General features: G+C 35.0%; 1 protein-coding gene across 2 annotated transcripts; it reads left to right on the forward strand.

Moving 5' to 3' along the window:
* The first annotated feature begins 12,342 nt into the window (after positions 1–12,342).
* On the forward strand, positions 12,343–19,108 carry LOC143583279 (uncharacterized). 2 transcript variants are annotated; one of them, XM_077065625.1, is made up of 4 exons: positions 12,343–12,425; positions 12,550–12,656; positions 18,529–18,563; positions 18,882–19,108. In XM_077065625.1, exons 1-4 carry the CDS (start codon positions 12,423–12,425, stop codon positions 18,947–18,949), a joined length of 213 nt encoding a protein of 70 aa, XP_076921740.1. In that variant the 5' UTR covers positions 12,343–12,422; the 3' UTR covers positions 18,950–19,108. The 2 variants fall into 2 exon arrangements, with proteins under 2 accessions (XP_076921740.1, XP_076921739.1); XM_077065624.1 differs by having other exon boundaries at positions 12,346–12,389; positions 12,549–12,656.
* The last annotated feature ends 673 nt before the right edge of the window (positions 19,109–19,781 follow it).

Consider the following 19,781-nt stretch of genomic DNA (forward strand, 5'->3'; position numbering starts at 1 on the left):
AAAAAAATAATCGTTAACGTTTAAGCACAAAATAACATAAAAACTATTAGGAATCTCTTCAACATGAAAACAAATCGAAACGCTAAGTGGAACAATCATGTAATCATTAACGAGCAAAACGTACTTAAACTTCGCATGAAAAGATAGAAAGAATTAAGTAAAACATGCAAGACACCAAAAGAGTTAAAACACGATAAATATATAAAACTTGACTCAAAACCTAAATTAATAAAAGATAAACAAAACTCAAACTTAAACGAACTTAAAACATTAAGGAAACACAACTTTACACGGGATTCGAGATGTATAAATACATGTATATCAATCCTAAACACAAAGGTTAATATTCATGCCACAAGAAGCATCTCTATATCCGGTGATTAGGATTTGTGCAAGCAACAGAGGAACATAAGTGCGTAAAATTCACGTTTTGCATAAAAGAATAATCTCACTATTTGCATTAAATAAGAATTCTCAAGGGAAGCAACTGAGTATGTTTGTGAATGTCGAATTTCGTTGTTTTAGTCTCGAAGGAAGCGCTTCATAAAAATGGTGGATTGATATGCATGACAAATCTCTAGAATGAGATTATCATGATTTATAAGTTGCATTTTAGTTTAGGAAGTCTTATGTCCTAAGCCCACTAGTACCATTGATCATTTCAAACCTTTAATACCAAAATTTGTTTACTTGATTTGACCATAGATGCCAATGTCGATTATTCCCTAAGTGGACACTAGGATATATAGGTTAGGAGAATAAATATTTCAATCTTCTTGTTTAGTTAAAATTGAGGAAGAATATAAAGGTTACATCGTTATATTGGATTTTGTTAAGTCAATCAATAAGACGCTTGGTGTATAAATGACACAAAGAATCGTTTGGACACGAACCTTTTCGAATCCCTAACATTTATAAAAGAGAATGAATAAGCAAATAATTAGTCATGGAATACAAGAGACTCAAATGATTATGAAGACTGAATAAGAAAATATAGGTTATCACTAGAACAAGCCCGCAACAAAATTTAAAAATTATATAGTGGTTTATATATTTCTCAAAAATTTCAAATATTATCTAATTAGCTTTAAAATAACTATACAACTCATGTTTGTAGAGAACTCGTTCTGTCGTTCATAAAGTTTTATGTATATATGTAGTACTAGAACTACATAAACGTTGTGAGGGTTTTGATAAATATAGTCATCACAACAACTCGAAAAATTTGACCCACGAATTCATGCAAATCTTATAAATGTTATAAAAGTTTTATCGTTTAAGTAATATGACGCTTTGAAAGTTCAGATTTAAAATGACAAAGCACTTACATAAAGATGATAGTCCTGAACTAAGCAAATAGGTTTTAGATTTTTTTTAAATCCGTGTAAAACATGCATCTTTATAAAAGAAAGTTATCTTAGTGCAAGAATAATGGCGTTTAGTGTTAAATCAAGAGGTTTAAACATGCGGATTTACCTTCGAGGATTTAGTTTGAGTTATAAACAATAATAGTGTGTTTTGAGGATGATTAGAGCCAAACATCCATGAATAATTAGGTTAAGGATAAGAAAGAAAATTTTGAGAGAAATTTATACTCAAAAGTCATAATAAATGAACTCGATACAATAAGAATTCAACAAGCACCAGAGAATGTAATCATTTTCATTTTTTTTTTTTTGCTTAATGATCTTTTAATGATAGATGTAGGTACCATCATGTTAAATGAAGTAATTGGTTGTCATGACCGATTTGAGAGTTGTTAGAAAAACTAACATCTCATTTTTTTTAATAAAACCACGTGGACTTTATAGGAAATTTGTTGAGTTAGGAGTTTATGTGACGTGAATGTTGGGATATCAATTTGTTAACACATGATCATACAATTCGGTTACGAGATTCCAGAGAGAGTTTCTTAAGTCATTCTAGTTTGAAATTTTTAGTAAGACCAGAAATTGTCTAGGTGATTACAAGTTCCGACTACCACATGAGTGCCACGTTAAAAGATAATATGATTAGATTTAAAGCGAACTCATACCCAACTTCATCATAGGGTAAGATAAGATAGAGTAACTTGATTTGTATGTGCCTGATAAGCATCGGGGGACGCAATATGTTCTAGTCTGAACTAGGGAAATACTACTTAGAAAGCCTCACAACGATATACGATGGGTCCTATCATTATGAAAAAAAAAATTTGTTTATTGCTATAAATCAAAAATAAAATTTCACAAGCGATATATATATTTTTTTGATGATTAAAAATCGTTGGAGCACTAATTATAAATGCAAGGATCATGATGCAAATGACAATCGTCAAGAAAGTAAGTGAAAGTTATCGAAATCAACGTAATGCGTAAGATGAAGGAAACCACATGTGTGTATTAAGACCGTTCAACACTCAGTAAAATGCTCTCACGAAAGAAAGGTACATATGAAAGTTAGGCATATTTCAAGTCTGTGACAATGACTATGGTAACGATTTTACGTGCCTAAAGGGTTCCGGCTACTAAAAAGTGTTTACAAAAAGTTTCATTTCAAGAGTGAGATTCCATTACAAACAAGATCGGAAAATTTCTAATGTAATGTGTCAATAATGCTTTAGCCGTATAGATATCGAGATACTCGTTTTTAGAGTAAAATTACTAGAAATCTTTCATAAACGTCAGATGGAATGAGGTAATGGAGTCACCAAGTTATTTGTGCCACTATACGGAACACACACAAAAGTAATGGAGACATAGGTTATGAAAGGGAAATTTTAACATTGTCACTTCAAAGTGTATTAATGTGTCGCGAATCATTTTCGAAATTGGCTTGGGTACAGAGACCCGAAAGTCGATGAATAATCTTAATAGAGTACATGGCCATTTCTGTTGCTAATGGTACCGTTCTGGCTTGCTATAATAACGGAGTGATATGCCAAACATTTCAACTAAACGACGTTATATCTAGGTGTCATAGGACGTCATCACAGTTGCCTTAACGGGTGTTTGTTTTCTTGGAGAGAGTGTCTTGTGTCAAGAAATTATAATTTTGAAATAATTTAAACATCAGCTCAAGCTATGAAATTCACTAGGGTTCTCATGCATTGCACCTTATGATTACGTGTGCACCCGTAATGATAATATGCTCTACATGGTCACCCGAGTGTCTTCCGTAGTCAAGCCTACAATTATGGGAATGGAAGCGCCCATTTGGTTGCATTATCACATGTTAAAACTTCTTTATGGACATTAAAAAAATGCCAATAATTAGGGGCTAAAGTTTTATGAGTTAGAATGATCAGGAAGAGTCCATCTAGATGTGTCCAAAAGATTGAATGTTACGCGAATGAAGATTGAACACCGTAAGAATAGTCTTCTAGTTCTCGTCTATTAGCCTCAACGTATTCGCGTAAGATTGAAATGGGGTTCTCTTAGGTGGTATAAGACCACAATTATTCCAAGCGTACCATATAGTCGTGTATCCGATTTTCCAACTCCTTATGCTAGTCTCGTTAAATGTTTCTCAATCATTACCAATTTATGGTAGCATTGTATAAATTTGGTACTCCCATTACTGGAGTTCCTGGTAATTATACCTTATAGGTATATTGAGGCTGCCTATTCATTCTGGCTCCTAGGCGGTTAGGAAAACAGTCTCAAGTCACCACTTAGGTGCGGGTCCCACTTCTTACCTGCAAGGGTGTTTAGTGCAAGTTCCAAGACTAGCGTGTCACAACTCATTAAATAGCGGCGATTAGAAACTGATGGTTATAGTTTCGGGAAGCGTAGAGTGAGTAGATGAGGAGGACGAAATCCATGTGAGAACATTATTCGTACAAAGTTGTATATGTTATGCAAATGTGTATGCATGCAACGAAAACGTTTATTTGAGTCACCAGTTATAGACTATACCTTCTAGTTCGCTATAACCAATGGCTCTGATACCAATCTGTCACACCCCGCCAAGGCGGAAGTACGGGCGAGTGACGTCATGTATACCGTAAGCATATGATTATCGCCAACATTCATGTATTATGATACCAATAGTATTAAAAATCGTTTACAAATCATAACTTATATTCAAACAAAATTCGTTGAAAACAATTAGAAGATTTCTCGTATATGACCCTAAAAATCGATAGGGTTATACAAGCAAAATCTTCCGAAATGGTATCCTAATTATGCATTGAGGTCCCATCTTCATGATTCCTTATATGCGTTGTTAATTCCCTGAAAAACATACGTTTAAAAAGTCAACACAATGGTTGGTGAGTTCACAAGTTTTGAGACTCGATATGAAATCACATTATACATAAAACGTTGAATCAGTTCACAAATAAGTGTACGATAGCCTGCTGAAACAAATACGATGATCCTCCGTAGACTAGCTAAATCTACGAATTAATATGACGAACCCTGAGCCTATAACCAAACCATGACTTATATCAGTTTGCCCTGTTCAAATCTCACAGATGGAATATACTCACCCTGTTTCGATGCAATATCGGAGGTTAGCGCGACTAACCTAACAGTATGGGGGAATGTCAACGTCAATAGTACTATTCGTATATTCCTGTGGCTAACTCTGTTAGCTAATGGTTATAGTATGCAAGCAAGGGACTTATAGCACTACATAGTTCAACTCATGTTCGCATAAGGATTGTATGTTTTGTTTCTAATTATCGTATATAAAAGCAGTTGTGTATGTTTTCCACCCCCGGATAAATAAAACAGAAACACCGTAAAAAGGGGGTAGTGAAACTCACCTCGTGAGATCATTGTTTGGTTCGCTAGCAATTTTAGTTTAGACACGAGGTCCGCTGCCTTCACACGTCCTAAACGCGTAAGGTCAGTTAGTTTCCATTATCGACTCGCAAGTCGGTTTATGCTAGTCGCTTTCACCCAACTAGTAGTTTCGTTAATTCGTTTGTGTCAGTTGCTTTCACCAACCGATCGTTTCGTTTAAGGCATCGGTTGCTTTCACCAACCAATCGTTTCGTTTAAGGTGTCGGTTGCTTTCGTCAACCGATCATTTCGTTTACTGTGTCGGTTGCTTTCACCCAACCGATCGTTCCATGTATTTCATAAATAGCGTTTCACATATTAATTTTGGGACGACCCGTTGTGATAAGTTTTTATATTCCTTTTATAAATTAAGTATTTATATACTTATATAAATAGTGAGAATATAGTTTTTATTAGTGACAGTTTCATTTAGACATAACCGGTTTACTTGGTCGAGTGCTAAATAAACATATACGAAAATTATATATTTATTTCCGGGTAACATTTCCTTGAGCTGCGATTATTATAGTAAACTATAATATCATTATATATTATATTCGTCTGTAAATTTTTGAGTTATTTTCATATACCGTTTTGGTCGGTTAGTTCATAAAAACAAACTATTATTTTTACGTCTAACGTGTCTGTGTGTGTGTGTGTGTGTATATTTCTCCAAAATATATATTTGTGTAAAATTTATCATTTTGACCCTAAAACGTCGTATTTCCTATCCAAAATATATTTTGTCATTTTGAAGCATATAGTTTACAAGATTACATTTAAGAGACATATTATAAATACAAAAATGTATTTCTATCATAAGAGATTTTAAAATTTCCATTTTTATTTATTGAATTTTTGTAAAGTACGTTTTGACTAAAGAAGTGCTTTTACCTTTGCATCGAAAACTACACGTACTCGTTTGAACGTATTTCTTATTTATGATATTTGAAAGCCAAGTTTATAACTTTCTTAAGACACTTATTATTCTCGTGTTGTGTAAGCTTGTTTAACTCACTTTTAACCCGTTTTAAGTGATTCTCTCAAATGTAACACTTTCTAACAATAATAAGGTTTTCACGCATGTTTATGGTTTTCCTTAACATGTTAAACGTGCAATTATATTGTTGTATAGGTTAGGCATGTTCAAAACGGTTTGGGACTAGGAACCGGAACCGGTTCCTAACCGGTTCCTATATTCAAAACCCCCTTTTAAACCGGTTCCAGGCTCGAACCGGTTAGGGAACCGAACCGGTTCTCCCACCCTCGGACCCCTAACCTATCTAACCGGTTCTTACCGGTTCCTAACCCGGTTCCTGTACCGTAACCGGTTCCAACCGGTTACGGTGTAAAAAATGTTTTTTTTTTCGTTTTTCGTTTGCGATTTGGATTCTAAACTACGATTCGTATTTGTATAACATGAAAAATAAAAAAAACAATTAACATAAAAATAAACAATTAACTGATGAAGAAAAAGACAACTACTGAAGATGTTTGCCACTGAAGACAACTACTGAAGGTTGCCACTGATGACAAGTTGACAACTACTGAAGGTTGCCACTGATGATAACCACTGAAGGTTGCCACTGATGACAACTACTGAAGGTTGCCACTGATCACAACTACTGAAGACTGCCACTGATGAGGAATACTCATCAGTGGGAACAGTCATCAGTTGAATCAGTGGGAAAGCTGCCACTGATGACAACTACTGAAGGTTGCCACTGATGAGGAATACTCATCAGTGGGAACATTCATTAGTTGCAGAGTTTGTTGTCACTGATGCAAAATATGAATCAGTGACACATCAGTTGCAGAGTTTCATCAGTTGGAACATCATCAGTTAAATATGTAACCATTGTACAATGTAAACTTGTTCATTGGATTTGCAATACAAGTGCATTTAGTTTTTTTTTTCGTTTTTCGTTTGCGATTTGGATTCTAAACTACGATTCGTATTTGTATAGCATGAAAAATAAACAAAACAATTAACATAAAATTCATTTTATTTACTTTAAGAAGTTCAAAAAAAAAAAAGGTTACATGTTTTAAAATCTTCAAAAACAAACTAACAAAACATTAAACTTATAAATATAAAGTTGTGACATATTATTTCTAGAAAAGCCTTCTTGTTCGTCGTAATTATTGAGCGGCGACTTCTTCCTCGGAATTACTTGTAGAAATGCCTTCTTGTTCGTCGTGCACTCGAACATCAAGTGGTGTTTCATCTTCGAGAGTGGTTACGTGTTGAATACGATCGATTGAGTCCAAGTGATCCTTTAAGCAAATGCACATCTCCACCGACTCCGAATTTAGTCTTGTTCTTCTCACCGATATTACCCTGCCACTAAGAGAAAAAGCGAATTCCGAAGCTACCGTAGAAGCTTGGACGGTTAGTAAATCACGGGCCATGGTGGCAAGAATCGGAAACTCGGTTTCCTTTACCTTCCACCAAGCCAAAACATCAAAAGTGCCATATTCCTCTTCGGATAAACCGGTAGAGTAATCATTTGCACTATACCTTCCTAGTTCGCTTGAAGGGGTGTTACCCCTTTGTTTTTTAGCCGTTACGTTGCGAACGGTGTTCATAAGGCTAATCATGGGATCTCGTACTCTAGTAGCACTTGAACTTGATGAAGACCCCCCCGGCATAGGCATGTGTATGTTTGACCCATATTTATTTAAATAAAAGTCATACATAAATTTAAAATTCAAGTTAAAATCATTTTTTGCCTCTGTTGAAAAGTTTGGGTCAACTTCATGCATATCTAAGGCTGAAAAAATTTCGTCTATCACACATTCAACCCCCGTAACATTTAACATTGGGTTTAAAGCGGCGGCGCAAGTAAAAACCGGTGGCAATTCAAGAAAGTATTTTTTTAATTTAAACTTCATTGGTAATATGATGTTTGAAAACATTGGACTTTTATTTTTAAATTCTTTAAGATTGTTAACGATTAAAAATAACTCCGAAAGAACCAAGGGACTTGTCGGATAATACGTTCCCGATAGTTTCGTAGTTGATGTTTTAAAAACTTCAAGAAAAGTCGATAAGTCATTGATAATTTCCCATTTCTCATTTGAAAAAGGGATTGCCAAATCATTCTCGACAAGACTAGAATGAAACATTTGTAAAGTTTCTCTTTGTTTCAAAGCACATTGAAACATTATGCAAGTGGAATTCCATCGATGAGGTACATCCCAATTAGCTCCCAAAGCTTTTCTTCCCGTATCTTTACAAAATTTTCTATATTCCATTTGTCTTTTTTTACTTTTCTTAAAAACTTCATGTATCATTAGTCTAAAATCGTTTATAACCGATGTAACCTCATCCGAAGCAAGTCCGTCTTGCACGATTAAATTAATGATATGTGCAACACACCTTGAGTGAAAAAATACACCATTGCAAATCGGCGTATATTTTAATTTTAATTTATCAACCGCCGATGTATTATTCGACGCGTTATCAAATGCCATTGAAAATATTTTATTTTCTAGTTTATAAGTTTTTATAACATAACCTAAAATTTCAAACAAATTATCTCCCGTATGTGGATACTCAAAGAGTTCGAAAGCAATGGTGCGTTTCATCATTTCCCACGATGACGGGTCTACCCAATGAGCGGTGACACAAAGATAAGATTCGGGTAGACCATGTGGAGCCGACCAAACATCACTAGCTAAGTTTATTCCCGTATTTATATTTTCAAAATATGCAATTAGTACCTCTTTGGCCTTCTTCCACAATTTTAAACAATAACGTTTAAGAGTATGACAACTTACGTGAGTGTATTGTGGTTGAAGCGTATCTCGAATCATGGCGGTTAAGCGAGGGTTGTCGAAGTGGCTAAACGGCAAAGCTTCTTGAATCACAAACTTCGCCATACGATCTTGAACTCGATCAATTTGGTATGTAAATATTCCGCCTTCACTATCCATTTGCGTTTGTTGCGAATCGACGTTCTTTTTCAACGCCTTGCAATACGGTTTTTCGATGTGTTTTTTCAAATTTGAATTCGAAAGTGGGTTTAAATAAATCCCACAAAACTTGCACCGAGCCTTCAATGAATGGTCATCACTCAATTCAACCAAATCCCAATTGCACCAAATCTCTTGATTACGATTATGAGGTAAAATACGAACGAAACTTGGTTCGGCGTTGGAACCTTGACCAACCGATGATTGTGAGGCATCCATAACAACAAATATGAATATAGAAGAAGAGAAAACAAGATATTAGAGAACTCAAAACGTTGTAATAGCGTTTTTTTGTATTTTTTTGCGTTCGGGTTTGCGTTTTGAGTGTTGTGATGAACCCATGACACCAAATACCTATTTATACTAGTAGTGGGGTGCTTGGGGGAGCCAAAAAACGGCTATTTTTGACCCCAACGGTCAAAAAAACGGCCAAAAAAACGATTTCCAACGGCTATATTCGATCCAACAGCTAGAACCGGTTAGGAACCGGTTCCGGATGGTTCGGTTCCAGAACCGGTTCCGGTTCGGTTCCGGTTCCTACCCGCCCCCACTCAGAAATGCAAGAACCGGTCACGGATCATCGGGTTGAATCAGATAGGGTCCGGTTCCTAAAAAAACGGGTAGGAACCGGTTCGGGTCCACCGGTTCGGTTCCAGGAACCGGTTTCATTGAACATCTCTAGTATAGGTGAAAGCTTAGCATAGCATAACCCGGTTTATAAACTAAGTTTAAAGAAAGTTTAGCTCACTTAGTTATAGACTTAAGGTTTAGAGAGAGATTAGAGGGTCTTGAGCTTGTTTCTCCACTTAAAGCTCGTTCGGCTTCCCGGTAGAGACCTCCTACACCATCTTGTAGAGAAAAGAAATGTGTATGATGGTAGTAGTGGTTAATAACAGAGAGAGACTGTGAGTGGTTTTTAGAGAGACAGAAGGTGAATGGTGTTCGAGGATTATGGTTCCATGAAAGCCGTTGGAGGTGACTAGACTACCGATGGTGACAAAGGTGAGTTATGGTGGTACGGATTGGCAGCGTCGTGTTGCGATGGTGTTGTGGTGATATTAAGGTGGCGAAAATGTTACGATGGTGTTACGGTGTAACGCAGATGGAGCTAGGGAGATGAAAGTGGCTGGTGGTGTTTTATGTGGTGGTTTTATGGTGGTGATATTATGCAAATCCAGGGAAAGTTGTAGTGAGTTATGTGGCGTCGATTGTAATAAAGAGAGGGAGGTGAGAACGACAGTAAGAGTGTGTGTATGTTTAGTGAAATGTTAGAAGATGTGAGTGGTTCTTGTTTCTCTTTTTCTCCATAAAGAGTGGAAGCATGGTGTTAATACTAAATAAATAAATAAATAAATAAAATGGATGGGTATGATAGAACTCTTGTCAAGTTTGAAAAAGGTGAATATTTGGTGATGGGGTGGGTTGCCGTGTATTTTTGAATAAAAGGACAAGGAGACTTTTGATGATGATGATGATGATGATGCTTGATGGATGAGGCATGGGTAGAAATTCAGTATGTTAGTAGTTTGGTTTGTATAGGGGAAATTATTCTATCACAGGTTTTCTTGTGAAAGGTAAACATGAGACACCCACACTTTTCAAGTAGTTTAAATAAATCATAATGGAAATTATGGTATTAGTTTGTTCATTGGTGTATACCGTGTCTAAGGATAACAATCACCAATATCTTTATCCACATTTAAATATCTACTATATATAATAATTGTATATAGAATTTCATTTCATACAACTTTTTATATACGTAATTACATATACATATATATAGGGCATGGATGGATGAGCCCTTTAATATGCATACATCTAAACATATTTAAATATTTGTTTTATTTACGTATAAATGATAGCATTTAAATGTTCATATGTTTATGTATTAGTAGTACAACGTAAGATTTTAAGATAACGATAAACGCTCGCAATTTGTTTCGTATTCGTTGTCTATATTTTATAAAACTAATTCTAAAAGACTAAAATATAATTATAACATAGAACTCAAACCTACTGGTTTGTTTGAATATATTTTCGAGTCATTCTAAAATATCACCATTGTTCGTATGCATGGGACAAAAATCCAAAAGTTGAGTAATTCAAATAAAAATAAATTACTTATATGCAATGTATTGTGCATATGCAGCCTAAATATGCTAGACTCGTTATGATTGAACTTAGCAAAATTTAATAATGAGGAATTAACGTTAAGAAATCATGATTAAGTATTGTACGGACAATGGCCTATTTAGAGGGGTGTCACAAAAGGTTCCGTCGAAGTTCCTCCCGGGGTGGAGAAAGGTGTGGTGGCCGCCAGAGTTTCTTGGCCGGCGCTTGGTGTTGGTGTTCTTGACACTTGGTCGACTTCATCGGGAGATTCACCTTCTGGCATGATTTTATGAAAATGGAGCTACACTACTGGTCTTTAAGATAAAGTAAGCGGCGTAGCCCCACGGTGGGCGCCAACTTGTTGTTACAACAATTATAAGAACAATGATAGTGAATGAACTGGTTAGGCTAACAGGCTTCAAGGGTTCAGGTTAACCTAACGCAGGTCGTGGTGTCCCTCTACATTTGCAAAACGCAGAGAGAGGTTCACTAGTTTATTGTTAGTTGTTATAGTTCACCGGCGATCCCAGACCGAGATGTTCGAGATCGGTTTTTGGATGAAGTTCTTGGTAAATCTATGATATTTTTGAAGTAAGAAAGAAATAAGCAAAGTGCATATTTCTCAAGGAAAATATAAGATCAGGGAGTGTGTGTTTTGCCCAGATCTTGTCGTGTCCTTGTTTATGGCTGAGTCATCCTTTTATAGAGGGAAAACCCAAGCCTTTAGTCCAGTAACTAAACTAGTTAGCCTCCAGTTTGCTATAGAGTTGACCTTTACGGGTGGGAACCTTTTGACCGTTGGTCCATGATTAAAATAATATTACTTTATCTGAGTCTGTCTCCTGTTCAGAGGGAACAGTGATGTGAATATTGATTTGACGTTGTGTTGTTGCACGTGGTTACTGTTCACGTACTTGTTTACATAAATTGGACGGGAAACGAAGCTTTTAACCTTTTAATCTTTTTAGCGTTAATGTGTGAAAGCCATTTTATTAATTCCTTGGGCTACCCCGTCATCAACATTCTAGAATAAGTTTAGTTGCATAATATTCTACTCGAAAACATTACAAATAATAACTATCTTTATGAAATTGAAAAAGAATAAAATGAAAATGAACACATGTATGTATTCTCATTTTATTCGTTCATTTACCATGAACAAAGAATCATTTAGCCATTTGTATCATTGGATTATTCAAAAGTTAATGATTAAATATTGCCTTGTGTCTATTTACTAACCCTAAATACACGTAACCATTAAAAGGTGTTAACCGCTGTTATAAACCACCACATAGATGTGTGCGCAGTTTAGTTCGATTATTAGTGAAACAGTTTTTGATTAATTAGTTTGGTTTATTGAGTTAGTTTTTCGGTTTGGTTTCGACTAATTTCGGTTAACAACCAAAATCAAACCTAAATTTTACTTAAAAATAGATGATGAGATGGATGCATAAATATACTTTATAAACCTTTACCATTATTTTCCCGTAAAGAAGAAATCTGAATCGAAGCCCAAACCCTAATTATTCATTCCGGAGCTTCTAAAAACAAAACAAAACCATGGTAAACTCTCTCTTAATAATCCTGAAATCACGTTTCAGTTCATCTGCATACATACATTATTATTATTATTATTATTATTATTATTATTTATAATGTAACAATCAACTGTGGTTTCCATGTACAGTCGGCGTTATTCAATTTCCATTCGTTTCTGACGGTGGTGCTGTTGGTCATCTGCACATGTACCTTCCTTAAGATGCAGTTTCCCGCCATCCTTGAACACAAAACCGGGTGAGTTCTTGATGATTGATTATTATGTATGCCAAAATCCTAATTTCAATCTCCTTAGGTTTGATTAGAAACTACACTAAATTAATAGTTATTGTTGTTAGCTTAGCATTGTAGAACTTGTTAGGCTGATCTGCGAATTAGCATGTGTGAAGTTAGAGACAATAAGTATTGTTAAGTCAAAACGATAACTTAATTAATGGGAGTAATTTTGCTAATAGAAAATGCAGGATTTGCCATTCATTTGCAGATTTTGTTCTTGTGGCCTTTACGAGGCTGTAAATTGTGATGTTATCATGTGAATTTAGTAGTTCAATTCTATAAGCAGGTGCACTTAGAGTTGTTGAATTATCTTACATCGCTGAATTCACTTTTTCGGGTCTAAAATTGACTATAAATCCGAGTACCATCGGATTAGAGTAGCATTGGAGTAGAGTAGCTGTACATGATGTCCAAAAAACAACCAATGCACCATTTAGTTATAGAGGTCTGATTAAATCACTTAATTGAACCTTGCTTGGAGGAAATTCATACTTTTTGTACTTATGATGCTTGGTTGTAAATTGCGCATCACATGACGCCTTACGTAGTTGACCGGTCGATTGCAATGGGTCGAGTTTTTCAAATCTGACCATCGGTTGAGCATGAGTTTGAGTAGTTGAACAAATTTGACAAGAGATGACGAGAATATCTTTATATTTAGTGTCTAAAAGTTAACAATTTCAAACATTATATGTAAATAACTTTTTAGTATATTTTAATAATGAATGCGTCACATACTTCATGGTTTAACTTTTGATTTTCTATGTATCTTTATCAAATTCTTGACGATCTGTCATGTTTAGCAATTACACCTTTAGCTTTCTAATATTTCTAGATGTTATTGTAGGCTAGCATATAGGTTGTGTAAAAGGGGAAGACAAGCTCCATTGGTTGTGACCAAATAAACAAAATATATCATGTGGTCACATGTTTTTTAGGCTGCCTGAACAAAAACAACTATTAATTTTAATCAAGTCAACCAACATAACTTGTCACTTTCTAACCAAATGTGAACTAGAGAACAATTTGTTAACATGAATATTTCTCATCTTAACCATTGTCGAGTATTTAATGGCAAAAACGAGCCTCAAAACTAAAAATGTGTTAGGGCAAAGTGTAACATTTCACAATTATTAGGTTTTCAACTTTTCATAGCTAGTCTTATACAATATGTATAGGCTTTTGAAACCAATGCCAAACATTATTAGTGGGAGTAGTAAGTAATGTTAGAGTTGCACCTTTCTGAGGACATATCGAGGATAGGTGTTTGTGACTTTGTTGAAACGACAAATTAAGCTCATGGATGATTAGGGGATTGTATAGGTTTTGTCTTAGTTTTGCCTTGGAACCTTAGGCTTTTCATACTTTTCTTTTGCCTTAGTTTGTAGCCCCTTTTGTCTTTTTCTCATAGTTACATGGTTCACTATCTAAAATACGATTTTGTTTTGAATGGCACGTACTATGAACGCATTACGGGTTCACGTTTATGATCATGAAATTGACGTAACTGAAAATCAATTTAGTCGTATATGGTGCTATTGGTACTTGATTGCAAAACACGTATCGCCAATCCATGGGAACATCGTACATGAATTGGTAACGTTTCCAAAAATTCAATTGAAAGGTCCCTCTATTTTTGGTTTCTCATTACGTATTCAAGCCTATATTAGGCTTCCTTCCATTCTCAATTTCTTTCTCATTACGTATTCAAGCCTATATTAGGCTTCTTTCCATTCTCAATTTCTATTCAATTATCCATTATGGAATCCATATTTTGTTTCTAATATTCATTCTCCATATCTATTTAATCATGGTATTCGGAAAGAAAAGAAGTGTTGCCTATGAGGAAGATTATGGAGTTTGACAACAATTAGAGGCAAGGCAAAATGATTTTGTTAATCTTGGCGATTAGGAAGGCAACCAGAGCATTCTTTTTTCCTTTCCTTCTTGGTCTTCTTGGTTACTTTATATTTTTTTGCAGGCAAAATATTTTTTGTAGGCAAAATACTACAGTGATTGAATCATTATCTTTTGTGACCTTTTAAATTAGTTACACAATGACCACCAATTATAGTAGATGTGGAGAAAGCAAGAACCATTCTACTAGATAAAATTTGTAAGAGATGTGTAGAAGGATCCAACACCATTTAAAGATACATGGTACTCACAAGGTGTTTCTTGCCATAAACAGTTGTGGTTCTATGTTCATGTATCTCGAAGAATTTTTGGGGTGGAGAAAACATTAAAAACAATTTAGAATTTCTAACCAAGCGATTGAATCTGTCAGCTAAAGTAATGTTCTCAGTGTCTTGATGGACAACGCGGCCAATTGTAAGGCCACTGGAAAGGAAATCGAAAAGGTCTACATGCAATTTTTTGGTCACCATGTTGTGTGCGTACATTAAACTTGGTTTTTAAAGACTTCGCAAATGAGTTTTTTTTGCTACAAGACATATAAAAGTGAAAAAAACAATTGTTTTGTATTTTTTGAACCACGGACAAGCTTTATCCATTCTTAGAGACAATTCAAAGTAGGAGCTATTAAAGGTTGCAACAACTCGATTTGTTTCACTACATTTTGTTGAAGAGGTTAATTCTTTGTAGAGAATGGCATCTCTTCGATAACAAGATAAACAAAGAAAAATAACATCAATACAAAAATCTAAAAATAATGATGGGAACAGTTATCTCACTTTCTGACTTGATCGGTGATGGTCAAATGGCAGGGTCTGGATTTGATGTAGCTTAGGACCTGAGTTCATATCAATACTTACTGCCCAAAGAAACAACTTGACCTTAAGTCGAGAGGAAGGGAATCGGCCGGTTAAGACCATGCATTTTAAGCTGGCTTGTATATCTTTATTCCTAACATGAACAATGGATTTTTGGATTTTGAGTGTTGTAATACCCTCTTGTAAGTAAGATACCAAAGAATCTAGACAAGACGAGCTCTAACATTTGCTAATTGGGTGGGAAATTGAAAGTTGTTAACTTAGGATTGACAATTAAGTAGGTCTGATTTAAGAAGGGCGATTCACTGGTTACAAGGAAAATCCAGATAAACAAAGAAAAATAACACTAACACCAAATACTTGAACTAAAAAGCTTGATGGGAACAGTTTTCTCACCTCCTGACTTCGTGCCCCCCCCCCCCCCCACTTCGTAAATTAATACTGACTTGGTCTTGGGTCAAAGGGCGGGGTCCGAATCTAATGTGGAGCGAGATCTTAGTTTATATCAGACTATGTGTTGAAAGGTCTCCTCTACAAAGGATTAACCTCTTCAATAAAATGTAGTGAAGCAACTGAGTTTTTACAACCTTTAATTGCTCCAACTTTGAATTGTCTTTAAAAATGGATGAAGTTTGTCCATGGTTCACAAATACTTTGAATTGTCTTTTTTATGTGAGATCTTGTAACATATAAAAGAAAAGAAAAAAACTCATTTGCAAAGTCTTTAAAAATCAGGTTTAATGTGCATTGGTGACCAAAAATATGCTTGTATACCTTTTTGATTTTCTTTTTTGCGGCTTTACAGTTGGCCGTGTTGCCCGTCATGACACTGAGAATGTTACTTGAGCCGAGATATTCAATCGCTTGGCTTAGTATTTTCACAATTGATTTTCTTGTTTTCTCCACGCAAGTCTTCGGCATACATGAACATAGAACCACAACTGTTTACGACATGAACATTGATCAACAGCTTATGTTTGTTGACTCATCAGCTACAATAGAAAGACCTTGTGAGTTTTGAGTACCAGGTATCTTTAAATGGTGTTAGTTCTATCTCTACATCACACATTCATCTAGTAGAACTGTTCTTGCTTTCTCACTAGATGTCACTCTATAACCTTCAGATGCCTTTCTTGTTGTAGTTATCATTTCTTGAAATTGTGGATACCCGTTCGCACTTAAAGCCTTCTCGATGTTTATCATGTCTTTTTAAGTTTTACCATTTATGTTTTTAAAGTTATAAGTTATATAATCTGCTTTGACTTTTGAAGTAACTGTTTTGAACTTTGAAGTTATGAAATTTGATGTAGAAAAATAGCACCAAATTTACTTGGTACATCGTACTGGAGCTATCCGAAATGAGCCCCCCCCCCCCCCCCCCAAGATCGTACTGAATTTTAGGGACCTAATGAATTGCGATCCTGTTGCACTTTCTACGTGTTTTGAGAACTTTATGTGTTGCTGTTATTTCTTCCCTTTTATTCATAATTTATGTTTATTTGGTTTATGATAAAACAAAAAAAGAAGAGAGTTCCTAGAGCCGGGGGGTCTCAGCTTGGAGCAGCCTCTCACATGGGATAGGGTAAGATTTTGCACTCGTACCACCCTTCCATGCCCTACATGCTATATGTGAGATTTTAGTGGATATGTTTGTTTGTAACTTTATTAATGAGAGTCGTCTTGCCTGTGACACCATGATTGAAGGTTTCTAGTGGAAGATGCGGGGTATATCATTCATTTGCAAACTTGTTCTTGAGGCTTTTAGGATGTTGTAAGTTGTCATGCTGTTTTGGGTGTTTAGTGGTTCAAATCTTTAATCAGGTGCACTTAGATTTCTTGATTTACTTTACACAGTTAAATTCAATTTCCCGGGTTTAAAGTAGACTTGAAATCAGGCTACTTTTGGATTAGAGTAGCTGCACATGATATCCAGTTATCCACAAAACCACCAGTGCACCATTCTTCTAAAAATCACTTAATCAAACCTTGCTTAGAGGAGTTTTGTACTTTGTGTACATTGTTGTATATGATACATAGCTCTATATGGATTGTACACCTTCAACTTCTTGAAACATGTTTCAAAAAGATGAAGTAGTTCAGATTGCATAATTGTGCCCTATTCTTTTACACCACTAAAAATGTACAAGATGCTTAATCATGGTTTAACAGATAGTCATTTATGCTGTTATTTCTGATTCTCTATTTATCTGTGTACATTTGCTGCTTACCAGAATCTTTTGAGGATTTATCGGGGTTTAGTAAGTAAAGTTTGTTGATGATAATTTTTTTGTAAGCGTAATATCTTTATTATTTAGTTTTATATGGTCTCTAGATATTATTGTAGGCACAGTTTGGTTGTGCATAAGGGTAGACAAGTTTTTTTGGTTGTGGTAAAAAAAACAAAATAGTACATATATTTACGCTTTTACCCTGTGCTTGAACAAAAGAAGGTATCAATTACATGTTTAACTCACACAACTATATCAGTTACATCACTGTCTTCCATTCTTTATCAACATAACCAACATTACTTGTCACTTTCTAACCAAAGGATGAACTAGAAAACAGTTTGTTAGAATAAATATTATCTCAGCCATTGTTGAACATTTCTTGAAATGGTAAAATCAGTGAAAAACTATTGATTGGTGGTTCAAGAGACTTTGTTATTAGAGTGGCCTGTTTTGACACGTATAACTTGCATTGACCCAAATGAAACATGATTGCTACCTATGGATGTGATGAATATGATGAATTTATTGATCCATTTTTTATCACTTAAATATGTAACTAAAAAAGTGTGAAAATTGGATTGGCGTGTCTATGTAATTTTTTAAAGGCCACATGCGCATCGTTGTATGTGCTTTATCTGTTCCCATTGGTTAACAGGGTATCGGCGGGTCCTGTGAGTTTTCCAGTAATGTGTTCTCACTGTTACCCCAAAAACGGGACATGTTAAAATTTTTAAGTTTTCATAGTTTTAGTATTTTTAAATTTGAAATCAGTGCCAAACATTTTTAAAGTTGCATATCATAACTCAAGGTCCTCTTCTATATGTTTTGCTGGTTTGATGCTAATCAAGTAACTTTCCCATTGTTTGGCAGGTTTCGGGGTTTCTTTTGGAAGGCTGCAAGAATAGGTAAGTTTTTAATGGCCATATTTTTTGGCGTCATGCTTTAATTGAAGTACCCTGTTTAGAAGCACAACCTACTAGAACAACCAAATCTATGTTGGGACAATTCTAAGGCATATGGGCTCTATTCATTTTGGCTATATCTCTATTGTGGGTTTCATTTTTGTTGTCTTATAGGAAAATGAGCTGTGATATGGGTTCCACGTAGTTTACATGATTGACACATTTAACATGCCCCATTGCAATAATACTTTTCACATCAAATTTCCACATACAAATACAATGTCTATCTATCTGTAATATATGCGTTAACATTTGAAACAGGTGAACGGTTGAGCCCGTGGGTGGCGTTTAGGTGCTTCACAATGGGCGTGTCGATCATATTTTTTTAAGTGACATTTCACCATTGTTGGTAATTGATTCCTGTAACTTTGTTCAAGTTTCCTTGTATTAGTAAAGATCTTTGTTCCTTGAATACAACCACTATACTTATCTAGATGAACCAAAACATGGATGATGTACACTAGTATAGTACTGGTTGGGTCCAGTCAGTAATCTATTAACTATGATCAAAACACAAAGTTACTCGTGGGTCATTAAATACATAATTAGTTTTAATTAAGAGTCATAAGAAAGTGTAATCACATGTATACAATTGTGTCTCTTTCATCCTGTCTGCATTACGTTTAAGCGTTTATGCTCAAAATGACTTTTGTATTAAACGAACTTGTACATATTCTATACATAGTGTTGTTTAATACATAGTGTGATTTAACTGTATAACTACATCTCTTTATGTGTTGGGTCGTTTAATAAAGCCTTCATTTAAAATTGATTCCATGTAAATATTCCGTTGTATTTCTTATTTTGGAAACATATCCAAAAAGTAGTGTTGAAATGGGAAGGAAACTTTTCTTGATTCTGTGGACACATGATTAATGAAAAGTAAAAGGAAAACTTTACTCAAAATAAACCATCGGATCTTTCGTTAGATTTGGTGGTAAGCTACACTTTAACATCGGATCTAAACATGATGCTAGATTACCAAAATACCCCTGGCCCATGACAGACGAGATCCAAGATATTTATCTGTATTTTACCTAAAAAAAGACTGAGTAGGCCTTGCTAACAGTGACCAAAAATATAGAAAATTGGAGGGCAAAAATGTCATTTCAAAGGATGCCATCATTGACTTGTAAATATTGCTTAAATCGTCATTTGCTA

Source organism: Bidens hawaiensis, unplaced genomic scaffold (assembly GCF_021521415.1).
Source record: "Bidens hawaiensis isolate Kalapana, Puna unplaced genomic scaffold, B.hawaiensis_p1.1 tig00032350_1, whole genome shotgun sequence".
NCBI lineage: Eukaryota > Viridiplantae > Streptophyta > Magnoliopsida > Asterales > Asteraceae > Bidens > Bidens hawaiensis.